The 17683-nt window shown below is 36.4% G+C and overlaps 3 protein-coding genes across 7 annotated transcripts; all 3 read left to right on the forward strand.

Moving 5' to 3' along the window:
- Positions 1-1911: 1911 nt before the first annotated feature.
- Faa (fumarylacetoacetate hydrolase) lies at positions 1912-4578 on the forward strand. 2 transcript variants are annotated; one of them, XM_011148883.3, is made up of 8 exons: positions 1912-2095; positions 2831-3060; positions 3145-3285; positions 3368-3621; positions 3716-3922; positions 4005-4153; positions 4294-4411; positions 4494-4578. In XM_011148883.3, the coding sequence occupies exons 1-8, from the start codon at positions 2012-2014 to the stop codon at positions 4568-4570; spliced, it is 1260 nt and encodes a 419-aa protein (XP_011147185.1). In that variant the 5' UTR covers positions 1912-2011; the 3' UTR covers positions 4571-4578. The 2 variants fall into 2 exon arrangements, with proteins under 2 accessions (XP_011147185.1, XP_011147186.1); XM_011148884.3 differs by having other exon boundaries at positions 4008-4153.
- A 372-nt stretch (positions 4579-4950) lies between these two features.
- Positions 4951-6688, forward strand: LOC105187835 (fas apoptotic inhibitory molecule 1). Its single transcript, XM_011148886.3, is given in 6 exon segments — positions 4951-5039; positions 5041-5061; positions 5595-5827; positions 5897-6022; positions 6107-6156; positions 6294-6688. Coding segments are annotated over 6 exon segments (681 nt in total). The 3' UTR covers positions 6456-6688.
- Positions 6689-10030: 3342 nt separating this feature from the next.
- LOC105187836 (angiotensin-converting enzyme) lies at positions 10031-13647 on the forward strand. 4 transcript variants are annotated; one of them, XM_011148888.3, is made up of 14 exons: positions 10031-10102; positions 10218-10450; positions 10562-10699; positions 10794-10952; positions 11052-11151; positions 11224-11367; positions 11483-11786; positions 11883-12035; positions 12166-12290; positions 12352-12527; positions 12642-12802; positions 12886-13008; positions 13121-13305; positions 13381-13647. In XM_011148888.3, exons 2-14 carry the CDS (start codon positions 10349-10351, stop codon positions 13500-13502), a joined length of 1992 nt encoding a protein of 663 aa, XP_011147190.1. In that variant the 5' UTR covers positions 10031-10102; positions 10218-10348; the 3' UTR covers positions 13503-13647. The 4 variants fall into 4 exon arrangements, with proteins under 4 accessions (XP_011147190.1, XP_011147189.1, XP_011147193.1 ...); XM_011148887.3 differs by having other exon boundaries at positions 10031-10450; XM_011148891.3 differs by having other exon boundaries at positions 10031-10450; positions 13405-13647.
- The last annotated feature ends 4036 nt before the right edge of the window (positions 13648-17683 follow it).

The raw sequence follows: 17683 nt of genomic DNA on the forward strand, positions 1-17683 counted from the left end.
CACGATTCATCTATAATGACTATACGCCAAAGGGGAAGGGAGGGGGGACAAAATGTATTTTTCGAAAGGAAAATGAATTAAGTGAGATTCATCTGACCAGCAAACCGATACCTGCAAAGAGGCTCTATCGAGACATTGTTAATTATTATTCATAATTCTATCGGCGTTGCGAGTTTTTTTAGTCATAGTCGTTGGCATACAATAGCCGACAATAGCGATCAATGCTAATCAGAAACGAATGACTCTCGTAATACACGCATCTTACTGGTTCCCGTGTAAATGACCTTCTCTTTAAGGAAAAAGAGTGATATATTTGTACAGAAAGTATACTCGTCCTTGTAGACTACCAATTATTTAATTTGCATGTAGTCGGTCAATTAGCACGTTGAACTTTGCGTATCGCGCCGAAACGTAAACACATTTAGGAAATCGATACTATCGATTGTCGATAGATATCAGTGATAGTATTAATGTAGTGATATATTAAAGCATTCTAACTCTCATTAGAAAATATATTGTTTATATAATTGCAAGCTGCAACGACAGGTGTTACTGTGGATATTACGGAAATTATATTTATCAAAACCATACGTATAATAACAATTTATCCTGAGCAGCCCAACATAACAAAATTCACAAGACGAATGATAAAGAAGAAAGGGAAGAAAGACGTGTGTACATAAGAAGCCGCTTTTATTGAGTATCTCGCAGATTGTTGGGACGATAGAATTAAATAATTAAAATGTTGTTTCGAGAAAAATATACGCTTCACACGTTTAATTCTTAGAGTCTTCCTAGAGTAATTCTTGGAGATGTATGCAGTGCACATTTTCAAGTAACATGCACATTTCCAAAGCACTGGATAATTCGCACGTCCGTACCATACACCATGCACCATATTTGAGTTCTCGTAATGTTTACAGCATTGCAATGCACTGCACACGATATTAGACGTAGCATTTACCGATATATTTCGGCTTTTCTCGACAGTCTACATCGACGAGAAATACATGTGTGTGTAAACAAACAGATCTCTCACTTAAATTGCGTTAACGAGGTAGGAAGTCGCAGTAACGTCATTCATACGATTGAGTTCCTTCACCGGCGGTTTATCGCGCCGTTCTTGGAAGTCCTTGACCTCATTATTATTAGTCTAGGTTGATAACGGAGCAAGGCAAGCAACAACAAAGTCCCAAAGTCTTCCAAACGATGAGAGTAACGATTAGCGTTTAGCGCGAAAGCCTCGAAACATCATCGAGGAGAAAGCTATCCTTGTATACTGTACGTAAAGAAAGAGAGAAAGAGGAAGAGAAAGAAATACATTTATATATACATAGATAAAAAAATATATATATATGTTCACATGCGTGTGCGCAAAACTCCGTTGATACGTAAACGAGAAACGAAAGTTGAGAGAGTATGTTGCGATGATTGTTTGCTGGCACGTCGTAATGTTGTTCGAATACCACCTACTCACCTAATTGCCCTTATTATCCACTGTATATCAATGTCTAATAAACTGCTGTTATCCCGAGTTACTTATAGATAATCCGTAAAACTTCTTATTTTTATTTTTACTACTTCACAAAAATCGTTATTAAAATTTAAAAGTAATCAATGTGTAACTTTGTGTTGAGAGACATAAATCTGTTCCAATTTGAAAAAAATTATAAATCAAAGAAGATACCAATAACATATTATGCGATACGGTATAACTATAATTACTTTATCGCCATTGCATCTACCGTTCTTAACCGACTAACATTCTACGGTAGAGAAATAATAATTGGAAAAAGAAGAAAAATAACTGATAAAGCGGTTCTCATCGCCTTGATACAAGAAACCAGTCAGACCGGAGGCTTGTCGAAAACGACGATCGTAAACAGGTGTATAAATTATCTGCCCCGGTCGACCTCAGCGAGCCACCGTATGCTGATTATCTGTCTTACAGTCGTAATACTCGCGTGAGAGAAGTCGGTTTCGACGACAGACCTTTGCAGTTGCTGTAACCATGAAGTCTTTCATCAATTATTCGCCAGATTGCGACTTCTCGATCGAGAATTTACCGTACGGAGTCTTCTCTACAAAGAATAAAGTGAGTAAGATACGTCATATTTAATCGTAGCTTATTTCCGTCGTATGATTCAGCAGTTATATGGATACAAGCATCTCTCTCCAATCTTCATCGTGAAATTATAGGTTATATCGTGTTGAAAATGTGCGTATATATTACGTATATATTTCAAAGAAATGTCCCAGGGATATTATAATGTGTGAAATAAAATATGGGATATAAATGATATTCCTTATTCTCACATACATTCTTACATATAAAGAGAGCAATATATTTTTTATGTTGCATTCGACACAGAACGAGATGCTTGATAAGTAACTAGTGATTCAAGAGTCTGATTGGTGTATACTTTGGAATCTAGACTCTATTCAACAGTAAACACCAATTAGATTTACTAAGCATACGCCATTTGCTTCATTCTGCTGAACGCAACCTGGGTTGTAATATCCAGCGCCAGTTAGTAACAAGGAATTTTATGTAATACCATCAGTTGGTATATTACTATCGTTTGATAAATTCAAATACTATATCCTGGTATTAAAATTTTATAAAAACAAACATTTTTTAATGATATACTAAAGTACATACATGCACACTGACAATTTAATAGGTTCCCTATATATTAATAAAAATTTTTATTGTAATTTATTTTTGGTGATTTCGTTTTTTATTGATATGATATAGAAAGTATCTCAATATTATATATTATAAATATTACATATTTATACTCAATATTACATATTATAAATATTTCAGTCAGAGAAAAGAATAGGCGTAGCAATTGGTGACGAAATTTTGGATTTGAGTGCCATCGCAAATTATTTCGATGGACCGCTATTGAAGGATAAACAGGATGTATTCCGTTGTGATTATCTCAACGATTTTATGTCTCTTGGAAGACCAGCATGGCTGGAAGCAAGATCAAAACTTCAAGAATTGCTGTCTACAGGCAACCCTACCTTGCAAAGTGCAGAAATTCGCTCAAAGTGAGGAAGCAATAAATGAAGATTAATAATAAATATGAATTATTGGAATTATAATTTTTCTCTTAACGTATTTTTCTTTTGTAGAGTTTTAGTCGCACAGAAAGATGCTACGATGCACGTGCCAGCAAAAATTGGCGACTACACAGACTTTTACTCATCTATCAATCACGCTACAAATGTTGGCACCATGTTTCGTAGCAAGGAAAACGCGCTGATGCCGAATTGGTAATATATTTATTGCGTTATTACATTTGGATAGTTTGTTGACTTAAAGACTTAAAAATAAGTACTCCCATTATGTACATAGGAAATACTTGCCGGTCGGCTATCACGGAAGAGCGAGTTCCGTTGTTATATCTGGCACACCCATAAGACGACCACGTGGTCAAACACTCCCTGTTGAAGGCGCAGCACCAGTCTTCGGACCCTGCAGACTAATGGATTTTGAACTCGAAGTTGCCTTCTTTATCGGCGGACCACCTACAAATCTTGGTGATACTGTGCCAGCTTCGAAGGCTTTCGACCACATTTTTGGGATAGTTTTGATGAACGATTGGAGTGGTGCGATATACTACAATAAAAAAAAATTGTCTTCATTATTTTTGTTTCAAGCGTTATATTATTTTCAATTCTGCATTTTTCAATTGTTTCGCAGCACGAGATATTCAGAAATGGGAATACATTCCATTGGGTCCATTCGGTTCCAAAAATTTGGGAACTACGATTTCTCCGTGGATAGTTACGATGGAAGCTCTAGAACCCTTCAAAGTACCGAATATGGTTCAAGATCCAGTACCATTCCCGTATTTGCAACATCCCGAGTCGTGCAACTTTGACATTAAGTTGGAAGTTGATATCAAATGTAAATTAATACATTTCTGTTTCTCTCCATCTTTTTCTTTTTTTTTTTTCATTAATTGTTGATAATTATAATTTTATTTCAGCAGCTTCCAATGGCATAGCTACAACTGTATGTCGTAGCAATTACAAACACATGTATTGGACTCCGCGACAACAATTGGCGCATCATACCGTCACCGGATGCAACATTAATCCTGGTGACCTAATGGCTTCCGGCACTATAAGCGGGGAGGTACGTCCAAAAAATAGCTTATTATTAATTATATTTGGTAATTATAATTCCCCATGAAATATTGCGGTATTTTCACAATTATAAAATTGTATGTATGATGATGATCATATAACCATGACGATATAAAATATTTATTTTAGACTCCTGACTCTTTCGGTTCTATGTTGGAATTATGTTGGAAAGGCACGAAAAATATTCCATTGAAAGACGGCACCACAAGAAAATTCCTTCAAGATGGTGATGAAGTGATTATTCGCGGTAAGCAAATAAAGCAGTCACCATGTAATAAAGCATGTTCGAAATTACATAGCGACTTACTAGCGATTTACTCGCTTTCCAGGTTACTGTGTCGGCGATGGTTACAGAATTGGATTTGGTTCGTGTTCAGGTAAATTGCTACCTGCCCACACTAACTGAAGTCGATACATCAAATGAGAAAGTTACTACGTATATTGTTATTACGTATATCCATTGTTTTTATATGCACCACATATTTGCATTATAATAAATTTCACGATACTTACGTATTTAATCATTTCGATCCTTTATCAACAATATATCTCGCATATAAGAGTGATACTTAATTGAGATTGTATAACATTACGTACACATGTACATACCAATCAAATGACAAATTTTTATCGATGTTATAAGTAAAAATTCTTTTGTTGTATCCCATTTTAATTATTTGTATTGTCTTGCGTATTGCCGCGATAACTATATCTTAGCATCAAAATAACTAGACAGTTAGGAAATCTTATTTCCCTGCAACATTGTGTAAAGAAGTAATACTACGTATGTCGTACGATAAAATGATTATTGATTGCGGGAGGATAGTTACGGTAAGGGCGATCAATAACGAGGCCAGTACAGGTGCAGCTGGGAGACATGGCAGGCGCTTTACTTCGGTGAGTAAAAGACATAGTTTTAAATAAAAAGATTGCTTACTCTTACGGTATTATTTAGTGCACAAATCATCGCTGTTAATTCTCATAATTATAAATAGTCTTACTGTCTCAAATTTATATACACTATCTACGTAAGATCAAGCTTCCGTAGTACACGTGTACTTCTGTGAGCGGTGAAACAGCAAGAATCCCCGCTATAGCAACACATAACACGACAACGATTGTTTTCCTCGCTTAAAACGTTTTATTCAAATTTATCTACGTCATTTATTACACTTAAACGCAGAATTTTTCATCGCAAACTGTATCGTTAATCCTGTAGCTTTTTGTATCGTTGTCAGAAATTTCAAATGTAACAAATCGATATCGATCGCTGTGTGGACCCTTTGGTTTATTTAGTAATGGCTTTGTTGTATATTCGTATAGTTTTACGTAAAAGAGAATATTTCTTCACTTCATCCTCTTCTTATATTATTTATAGTTATTTTAATACTATTTAATATATATTTTTGTGCTTCTCTATATGTTTCTAGAAGTCTCCACAACTTGGAAACATCAATGAACGAACCTACTGCCAAATGGACCGTCCCTATGAACCATGGAAATCATGTGGTGGAGTTTGAGCATGGGACAGCGACAGGCAAGCGTGTTGTGAAGGTTGATGGCAAAGAAATTGTTCACCGGGATTGGATGTTTCGTCTCGTCGGTGACGAAGTCTTCATGTTCAACAACACTAAGTTCGTAATCAGAGTCGATCCAATGCCAGGTAGATCATCGTCCGTCCGTACTTGCGATGATGAATATTTTGTTACTCCATTATATGATAATTCAATAGGTCTGAAATATTCCTACTCGTTATGGGTGAACGGGAAGAGTTACAAGCAGTTTATCCAGTCGCAATCCAAAATACTGGAGACCTGGTTGGCTAAAGTTGGAAATGACGAATATAGAATTGTACTGGGTAATTAACAGAGATACAAAATTATATTATAATTATTTTTTCAAACACTTTGTAAATCTCTTTTCATCTTCATAACATTTGCAGACAAACAAGCACATAGTGTTTGGGTGAACGGACAAGAGGTGGAAGTTGAGGTGAGACTAGAAATAAAATGTATTAAATATGCAATTCTGTCATTCATATTCATAGTGACTATTGTTTCAATACTTATTTCTATCTTTCAATACTTTTTATATACGAGAAATTTAATATATTTTTTAACTTCATACAGAACGAATTTATGGATGGCGGTGCGGAAATTCTCTTCTCCATTAGCGACTTACCGGCCGCAATTAGATCCTACAGTTCAGAACAAAAGGAAATCGGTATAGCATACGTTTTATATGTAAATGATATGGAAATAGAGCAAGAAGCTCTGTTGGCGGAATCCTAGCTGAAACATGTCAATTTGTCTATCTAGATTTTTATACCTACACATTAAATAACAACGCAATATTGTAAATTATAAATTATACATGTCATTGAATGTGATTGCACAAGAGTGAAATATATTTTTCAGAAATGCTATTTTGTCACAAAATGTTTAGATTTAATCAATGATAATGTACCACGTATGTCTTGTACACTAAAATGTAATAAAATCATCAAAAATCTGCTAGTTTCGAATCTCCTGAAATTATTTGGTAAAAACCGATACGTGAAAGCAATTGAAAGTTATTTCTCTGTATTCAAGTGATACATATTGAAAGAAATTGTGAAATGTACGACAATCAAACGACTTTGGAAAATGAGATAGAGAAAGCTGGAGAAAGAAAGAGAGAGAGTGACGTCTAGGATCTAATCGCCCATCACGCGCCATCTCGATCGCCTTCTCCGTGCAGCTAAATAAGAACAGAAGGAATTTTCTATGTTATATATCACACATGCGATATTCTTTTAATATCGTAAAATGTTTACTAACCGCTAAAGATTAGGATTAAAAAATAAAAATGTCGCGACGACAAAGTAGTATTTTCAATCTGGGCTCTTTAGGTTTAACCTTTAAACTAGACGAATCTTATTACGAAGGTAAGAGTATCCTTAGAGTTGTAATCATGAAATTAAAGTATGACAGAAAGCTTTAATGTTCTGCAGATATGACGGACTCAGAATTACGACAGACGCTCGAAAATATCGCTCAGTCGAACTTGTTATTGAAGCTAGAAAATGACGTTTTCGAACGACATCTTTTACGTCAAAATCCTGAAAGTCTTCAAAGTAACTTACATTCACTTTTTGGTTTCTTTCTATCGAATTTAAGTCGCATTTAAGTCAGCTTTCACATTAACACAGTTAAGTCTACCAACTTTAATTTAAGATGCAAGAAAGTTAACTTGAATCTTTAATATACTTCGTCCAGCAATAACGCAAATCTTGGAAACCGCTAAACGCGTGCAAAAAATCGTGCCTCAGCACGTTCCTCTGTCACCTGTTATGGACGGAAGTGTTATGACTATACAGGATAAGGATGCAACAAGCCTCGTCAGCATACAATCCGGAAGCCGATACGCCACGCCGAGTATTTTAGCATCTAGAATAGGAAAGGCAGGAGCAAAGTTAGTTTATCAAATAGCCACTAGATTCGTTATCACGCACTTCGTCTTCGATCATCAAATGTTTCCTCCAATTACGTCGAACCATAGAATCCCATATGCACATCGCATCGAGATGGTGAACACTGAAATCCAACAGCTATTAAAAGAATTAACGGAGGTTGAACGGAAAGCGGTGAAACGCAAAATGTACCTGCAAGCGCAAATAAAAGAGAATGAGATTAGCATTCGCGAAACTTCCGAGATGAGGGAGAGATTCGAGAAAGATGTGGTAGAAAAAGGCGTAGATAGTATTACGGGGAAAATACCGGCCGAGAAGTTTGTCAGGTGTCGTAATAATTATCTTATAATTACGCATTAGTAGTATTGATTATTATTGGGTTGATGAGAAAACTGCTTCGGATTCTCTCCGTTCAATCTTGTCGACAAATTCGAAGAAGTTTCTCGGTGAACTAAATACATGTGGATGTGCAGAATTGATGAAGAAGGATAGATATGAGTTTCACTCGTAGGTTCGTAGAAGAATGCTTGAAAGCAGCCGATACTATAATGGAGCGAATCAGGATGAAGACAATGACCACAAAGATCCAGAAAAGGAAAGCCAAGCAGCAGCTGAAGCATAGACAAGAACTCGGCGAGGCTCTACGCGCTGTAGACTTTGAACAATTGAACATAGAAAATCAAGATTGCATACGAAAAATCGACGAGAAGACTCAGCATATGCTCGAAATGAAGAAGATCGCGGGTAACTAATAATTACGTCGTGAACATCGCAGTACGTGAATCTTTTCGTTTTGTACTCAGGTTCTCGCAGCATCGCACTGACCAGACACAAGGAAAAATTGAGCAGCTTGGTGTCCACTGTGAATGCAGTGAGAGCTGAGATTGCTCTTCGAAAGAAAGAGATGGCGAAACTGCAAACGGAACGAGCCGACGTGAACGTCGAAATAGAGAAAACACAAGCGCACGTCAAGTCGTTGACGGAGCTGATGGACAACTTTAGCGTAACATTCCTTATATCCTTATACGCAATTTTGCAACAACACATTCTTCGCGCGAACAGATGACGAAAAATTTGAAAAAAATGAATTTGTACAAAAGAATATCCGTTGCTTGATTATTCTTACAAAAGCAGTCGCGATTATGAATTTAGGTCCCGGAAGTTCTGGATTGCATCAAGATACACACAGAACTGCAGAAATTACAAAAAGTGCACAAACAATTGCACAGGCAAAGGAAGCTTCAGCAAACAACCTTCAAATCCAGCAGGTAATAACCGTACGAAGTGTGTCATCTGCGTAGCGATATTAAGTCGTTGTTGAGGATACGATTGAAAGTCAATCGAATATTTTATTAGATGAACATACATCTCTGATCCTTGAATCTTCTGCTTTCAGGAGGGTCGAAAAATCTATCCACGATTTGACTGAAAATTCAAATCATATATAACAATAGGTACAGTCGCGTGTAATCGCACGGAAATACAATGTGCCTCTACCTTTGCAGGCGTAGAAAATGGATTTACCGTTGTCGGAAATGTTCTGGACAGATGCTTATGAGCAGCGAGTCATAACTCCTTTTGCGGACCTGAGTTTAAGAGATCGCAATCTTGCTCCCGATCTCATCTAATAGTTAAAATTGCCTTGTAAATACAATATATCCCAGCAATGATCTTCACCTGAGATCTTGTTCTACGTGTTATACTTTACTATATCTACAAATAAACTTAAAAAATTACGTTTGTTTTTATGAAAAAAATATTTATAATAAAAAACATGCGAATAAAATTTATATTAAAGCACCAAGAAGATTTAAATTCTGTTACTTGCAGCACTGATAATCGAGGATAACATCAGACTTGTGAGATTAATCATAAAACACAAGGGACAGTTCTGCACACCAATTATCGCACGGTCATGCCGTCACTGATTGAGCTACCAAGTAATTAAAGTTACGGTGTCTTCTTACAGGATGAAGCTAGCTCATTTATGTACCGCTTTGTGCAAGGCGCGTTTTTGTCACTGAACAGCTTCGTAGTGCACGTTTCTTCATTAAAGCACATTTAATAAAGAAAAAAAGCACATTATGTCGTTCCAAAATATTTTTTCAACCATATAGCCCACTTGCGGAGCGAGAGGGAAATGCAAAAGTACCATAAATCACACTTTTATAATTTAAAAATACCAGACCACAGAGACGTCGGAAATCTTCACGGATTAACTCCTACGGCACATTTAATCGAACAATTGCGAAGTTAAAGCACTAGAAGAAAATTTTGGCGTGTGCCACGATGCGATGTTGGGTGGTTACGCTTCACGCACCGATAGTGCCTGTCCCTTCCTCTTTTCGCCCGTGGAATATCCGTCCCGGAAAGGCCCGTCTCTCTTTCTGCCACGATTCAGTTTTGCCGCGACAACATCGAACCGCTGACTCTTCAAACGGTTGTCGAGACAGCAGCGTGCGATCGATCGTCCTAAAGTCTACAAATGTAAGGAATATTGCGCGCGTCTGTACGATGTCGTTCTCGACAATTCATCTTCGCTGAAACTTTGGACGTGCGACATTAATCACATTTCGTTTGGGTCATGTTTGATCTCTGCTAGGGACGGATTAGACTTTCAATTTAAGTTGTGCTCATTCCTGTGCACTGCGGCAGGCCAAGATTCTCCTTGAGAATGAGAAACATTTTAAAACGTGCGCGACGAAGCTTGTTATATCAATTGCTGGTGCAGCGATGAATCTGCAGCGACGGAGAATGAAGGCAGTGGGAATTTGTGTCTTCATCGTTTTCTTCATTATTCTGTTGCAAGGAGAAGCACATGGGAAATATTTAGAGGTGAGGTCGCGAGTTGATTCACAATTTGTGGAAACTACAGTTAATCGCAAATTGGAAATTTTAATCAACATTTTCTAAATGTTTTTTTTTTCCACTACGTTTCACTCGAAGGGTCTCAACGTGAATTTAGGAGATGCCCTTTTATTCCTCAGAGAATATGACAGCGCAGCTTCGTTAATGTGCACGAGGGTAATGACGGCCCAGTGGAATTTCGCGACAAATATTACTGACGCGAACCATCAGAAAATGGTGAAACATATATTTTGTAACTGAAAGAAATTGACGAAATAATTACAATCTATAGGTCATTAGATCTGTTTACAACTGTTTGTCCGGTTTTCAGGTGGATGAGCAAACATTGAAATTAAAGTTCGAGAGAGCTTCTTGGCGGAAGGCAGTTACTTTTGCCTGGAGTCGAATACCAGATCCTTTAGCAAGAAGGGAACTTAAAATGATTGCCACGAAGGGTCGAAGTTCCTTGACTGACGATAAATTTAACGAGGTAATTAGAATTGTCATTATTAAGTATTAGAAGATACAAACTATTTTCTTACTCTAATTTCAGGTAAAAATTGTCTTAATTTATTTATTTAATTTTCAGATACATCGCTTAATGACCGAGATGAAGGAAATCTATATTAAAGCCAAAATATGTCCATACAAATATGTTGATTCTAACTGCAATTTGAGTCTAGATCACGGTTGGTTGCAGAAATAACATACGCGTTACAATGTGTAGTATACATTTTCCTATGTATGCAAATTGTTTTCAGATATCAATAAGCTGATGGCGCAGTCAACAAACTACGACGAATTATTGTATTATTGGCATGCTTGGCATGAAGCGGTCGGGCCGAAACTTAAAAATAAATATCTGAGATACGTTCAACTGGCCAATCGAGCAGCGCAATTAAATGGTATGTGCGAAGCTTCAGTTACGATAGAAACAATATTTTAACTCATCATACAAGTATCCTTAGAATAATGGGTTTTGAAAACGTACAAGATACGCAACATGTTTCCTTGTGAAAGGTTTCGCTGACGCTGGGGATCAGATGAAGGAATTATTCGAAGATGAGTATTTTCAGCAAAACATAGCGAAGGTGATGTCAGCCATAACACCGCTCTATAAGAATCTCTTTACTTACGTGCGATCGAAACTGATCGAGAGATACGGTGACAAAATACGCGAGGATGGGCCTTTACCAGCGCATATTTTGGGAAATATGTGGGCCCAAAATTGGGAAAACCTGTTCGAGTTGGTGCAACCTTTCCCTGCAAGCAGGAAGCTCGATGTGACCTTGGAAATGATGATCCAGGGCATCACTCCACTGAGGTATGTCTCAGATGGGAGAGGGGGATAGTTTACTTTTATAAACATTTACACGATATGAATAACGTTACGAAAAAAATGTTCTTTTGCGATGAATAGGATGTTTCAAATAGCCGAGGAGTTCTTCACTTCACTCGGAATGAAGCCAATGCCGCCAGAATTCTGGAAATTCTCCATGTTCGAGAAACCTATTGATAGGGACGTTAAATGTAGTCCCAGCGCGTGGGACTTTTGCAATAAAATCGATTACAGGCCAGTTGCTTTATTGTTCTTTTTAAAGCTGCGCTTTTTTCTCGTTCATATATACGAGTGCGCGCGACATTATATTGTGTTACAACTGTACAATTCCCTGAGAAATCGTACCTTTTTCATATAATTATAGGATAAAGCAATGTACCCGAGCTACATTAGAAGATCTACTGTCGACGCATTACGAAATGGCACACTTGCAATATTATTTGCAATACAAAGACCATCCGTTACTATTTCGAAATGAAGCGATCCCTGGTACGTCTTTTTTATCCACTTGACACAACTTGTTCTTCTGTCAACAATCATTTTTCATCAGGTTTCCGCGAAGCTGTTAGCGATGCAATTGGTTTATCCATTTTTACTCCTCAACATTTACACAAAATCGGGTTTCACAGTAATTTAACGAATGATTATGACAGTAACATAAATTTTCTAATGTTAATGGCTCTCCGTAAGGTAGCTTATATGCCGTTTGCTTACATAGTTGACCAGGTAAAGTTATACAAAATTTTTTATGCGCAAAATGATTTTTTCAAGATGAAAAACCGTTAAGTTAGAATATATAGTTGAATAGTCGTCAAATGTACATGTTTATTTTTTTCCAAGTGGAGGTGGCGTGTCTTTAGCGATGGTGTGGAAGATATGACAGCACACTGGTGGGAATTGAGACTGCAGTATCAGGGTATTGTTCCACCAGTGCCTAGATCCGAAAGAAATTTCGATCCAGCTGCAAAGTATCATATCCCAGCGGACAGTCCTTATGCTAAGTAAGGACATAGATATCGACTTATCATCTTGAATGGAATTCATGTGGAATTCGTGTTACCTTCATGCACTCGTCAATTTTTAGGTATTTTGTAGGCGTTGCTCTACAGTTCCAACTGTTCCAGTCATTGTGCGAAATCTCTGGTCACATTGGCGAGTTGCACACTTGCGATCTTTACAGGTCACGAGAAGCAGGTCGATTATTATCGTACGTATAAAGAGCTCTATAATATGTGGGTAGAAAAATTTATAAAATTCTCATTTAAATGACGATTATTAGTAATAAGCATACCAACAAAACAATGTCTTCATATTTATAGGGACGTTCTGTCGATGGGAGCTTCGAGACCATGGCAGGATGTTGTCAGGCAGATGACGAGAGGTAGGACGAATAGGATAGATGCTGGTGCCATGCTCAAATATTTTGAGCCTTTGAATGCGTGGTTAAAACGACAGAATGAGATGCAGCCTGTGATCGGTTGGATTGCAAGTCACGACGATAGAGGTTGATTTTAAAATAATATTATCTGACAACATCACACGTGATCTTGTAAGAGTGCAAGATGTACCTTGTGAGTAGTAGGAATCTTTCATTTTGTTTCAGCACTGTTATCTCAATGGTACCAAAATGGTGCGCAGCGACTAGAATTGTGCAGTCTATTTTCTCTGCTGTTTGTAGTTGGCAAAGTTTTTATTTATTAATAATTAATATATGAGGTGACGCAATATATTTATACGTGTATAAATCTTCTTACGTATCATGATAAGAGAAATATTAATTTTTAAGTTTAATTATTATACATATGATATGATAAAAATAAAATCATTAGAGCAAAAGACAGGCTGATGGAGAAATAAATATTATTCTTGTCTATATAATTGTGTGTGTGCATCATATTAACGTGTTTTGTTTTCTTTTCGCTATATTTCACTCTCTCTCTCCTGTTTCCTCTTCAACTCCCTACTGTAGCATTACAGCGAAATTACCCCAACTCAGCATATCCCCATTATCCAATTTCATCATTAGTCGTGCTATACGCGAGTGCGCAGTCTAACTTTTTGTGTCTGTAGATCAGCGTCAACATTTGTCTACGATCAGAGAGGAAGCTGAGAGCGGACAACACGGCGTTTTCGGCGACACCGATTTTTCTCACTGGAAATGGGCGCCTTCTGCATCCATTTTGAGAGGAGAATTACGATGCTACATCCACTTTTAGGTCTTGGTGGTAAAACCTGTATGTGGTGGCAGTCCGTGTTACATCCATTTTTAGGCGGTTTATGTCCGTGCTACAACCATAACAGCGTACTTGACAAGCACGGTCTCGCACATTGTTACGCGTTTATAACATGAATTAACATGTTAACATGTGCAAAGACGAGTACATATTATTTTGAAAAGATATTTCTTTTAAATATTGGACACTATTAACAAACGTGTTAAATTTTTATAACACGATATAATTTTTATTTTGAAAAGTTTGTACATATATTAAATGTACATATATTATAAAAACTTATGTTATGTACATAATATATATCTTAAAAAAGAAAATATTTTGAATTTTAGATTTCTAAAAATATTAAGTTAAGCATACAATAATCATATATATATCTGTTAGGTTTCTCAGTTGGCGCTACTGTTCTAATATATCACTTCTTTTGTACAGTAGACAAGTGTTGCAGAGTTTTATTATAGTTATAAGTTTTACTTGCAAAAACTTATGTACACATATATACAATAAAAAAAATAATTTGAGTTTGATACTTCTAAAAATAACACAATACGTGTTGCGCTTGTACTTGGCGCCTTTTTTTTACCTTTTTGTTTAAAAAGGTAAGTTTTATATAATATTAAATATACGTACGTTTCACGTATAACGTGATTGACTTGGAATACTCCATGCTCACGCGTGTTATTCATAGCGACGCATTCATACTTTCCCTGATCTGTTACGTCGGATTCGATAATCTGCAAGGCACCTGAAACATAAAATGTGATATTCTCGAACAGCGTTCCTCTCAGGATTTTCTTGTCCAAAGAAAGATCAATGATGCGATCGCAGATCTCGTGTATGTCATGTCAATAGAGACAGTTTGAATTCGGCGTAATATGATTCTTGGAACAGATGTAAATAAGTATTGTGAAGTTTGAAGCGAGTCTCTCACAGGCATGCTTTGAAAACACGAGTTGTTTTCATTTTCAGCTAACGGACGACGCAAGCATCAACACTGATCGGCAAGGTGGGAGGTAACCGTGCCTTCCCGATTGTTTGTTTTTGTACGCTTATATATGACTCCGTGATTGCGGAAAGGATATTGCGCCTCGGGCCGACGAACGACGCGCATACCGCGACGCAGAGTATGTCGGTAGTCGTATCGGTTAATACGCGTTTCTTTGTCCCCGAATCTTACTTGCGCGAGTGTTAGAGCTAGAGTCAGTGTCGTCGCCAGTGCTACGATGGAGTATCCGGGGATGCTGCGACGGAGTAACCAGAAGGAGGACGTCGGATCGAGAAGTCAGGATGGAGAGAGGACTTGGAGCGCGCCGAGAGACGTGGACAGCGATACATCATGTATGGTATGCTTCGAGGTACCTCGAGTCATTATTATTACGCAGGATTTTTCTGATTTTAACGGACCTTACTCGAAGTAAGGACATACCCGAGTCGAAATTAGATCAGCATTCATAGTTTATCATCTGAAAAATGATAAAATAGCTTGAGATTTGATTATTCGTTAACTTAATTTCACGTAACATGAGTTCTACTTTTCTTTTCTCATAAAATATGAATGTCTATTCAAGCAAGGTTGCTGAGGCAAGCTAAGGTTTATGAATACAAATTTGTAATTATGTTCTCAATGAAAAATTGCACATAATTTAGAAAACTATGAATAATGATCTTAGAATCTGATATAAATTTTACAAGTGTTGATTTTTATTCGTCTAATAATGCTCAGATTGCAGTTTTCGTTTAGAATCTTCTAGAATATCCGTTTCTCATTCTCGTTTATCTTTCTTATTGTACCGAATCTGAATTAAAATCTCTATTAGTGAAATAGCATTATTAGACATAACCGTTGTCTTTTTGCAGCTTCAGCTCTTTTGAGAGCTACAATTCTCATCATTCTCATTAGAAAAAAGAAAAAAAAAGAAAGAGAAGAAAAAAGGAAAAAAAAAACTTTAAGAATGATGAGAATTAAAAGTGTTTTTCATCTCCCATTTCCTCTAATTCTTATATGATTATTTAATCCTTATATATTTATCTCACGCGCAGTTCTAACAAAGGCAGTTCTATTTACGTTTTTATCTTTGTTCTCTTTCTTGCGCTGTTAAGCAAATATATAATCAACATCAACAAAAATTGCTCATTTAAATTAAGAATATAAGGATTAAGTACATATACATTATCGCGATAAACGAGTATTAAATAACTGCGGAATACGTCGCTGTTGAAGACTCATCATGGCCGAGACTGCGAGAGTAACCAGATGTAACGTTCAGGTAGGACAAAGCTTGTTCACTATTGCGCATCTAGATATTCTGCATTGATTTTTCAAATTGGATGCAATTTGCAGGATCAATGTAGAATTAATATTTCGACTCGGGAAAGACTTTTTTTTATCAAATCTTAACTTGTAGAAAACTATCAATTTGAATGTCGGCAAGAAAAAAACGGAGGTACTTTTGTTAGATATTTGACAAAACGCCGGATCGGTATTTATCCAATGCTTAAAAAATAACACGGAGAACATTTTAGTTGGATGAATAAATTTTCGTTATTTTCCGCTTGCGGTTTTCGATCGTTAGCGGCGATTCAGAGACGAAGAGAGAGGAGAGCGAGAAAGAGAGAGAAATGTCTTTCCAGGATTTTTGTAGACCGGTTTATTTCGACAGATTCGGTATTGAAATATTAGACGTAGAAAAAATAAGAATGAAAAAAAAATTTTTATATTAGTTAGTACAGAAAGTCCGACGTACTTTTGTCAAATAGAGATGAGTACCAAATTTTCTACAAGTTAGGACTAGGATAGAGAAAACGTCTTTTGACGATGGAACCAAACAGCAATATAAATTTTGATTTACGATATTAATCGATATTCGATTTCCGGAACTGATTTACTTCTTCATTTCTCTATAAGAGAAGAAAAAATTAATACGAATCGTTCGTTTATATATCCGAGTTAATTTGTTGAATAAATTAGAAAAGTAAGTACCTGAAAAATGAGAACGAATTGTCATTGCACTTGGACAATCTTCTGACACAGATTTCTGGTATTGATCGATATTCGATTTTCGGTACTGATTTACTCTTTCATTTCTCTACAAGAAAAAAAATTGATACGACTCGTTCATTTATCCGCGTTAATTTGATGAATAAATTAAATATTGATCGGTCTTCAATTTTCGGTACTGATTTATTCTCCCATTTCTTTATAAGACAAGAAAAATTGATACGAAACATTCGCTTATTCGAGTTAATTTGTTGAGAAAATTAGAGGGATAAATACCTGAAAAATGAGAACAAATTGTCATTGTACTTGGACAATTTTCTGACACTGATTTACGGTATTGATCGATATTCGATTTTCGGTACTGATTTACTCTTTTATTTCTCTATAAGAAAAAAAATTCATACGAATCGTTCATTTATCCGCGTTAATTTGATGAATAAATTAAATATTGATCGGTCTTCAATTTTCGGTACTGATTGATTCTCTAATTTCTTTATAAGAGAATAAAAATTGATACGAATCGTTCTTTTATCCGACTTAATTTGTTGAGTAAATTAGTAGGGTAAGTACCTGCAAGATGAAAACAACTTGTCATTGCACTTAGACAATTTTCTTGACATTAATTTATGGTATTGATCAGTCTTCGGTTT

This window comes from Harpegnathos saltator, unplaced genomic scaffold (genome assembly GCF_003227715.2).
Source record: "Harpegnathos saltator strain DR-91 unplaced genomic scaffold, Hsal_v8.6 scaffold708, whole genome shotgun sequence".
Classification (NCBI taxonomy): domain Eukaryota; kingdom Metazoa; phylum Arthropoda; class Insecta; order Hymenoptera; family Formicidae; genus Harpegnathos; species Harpegnathos saltator.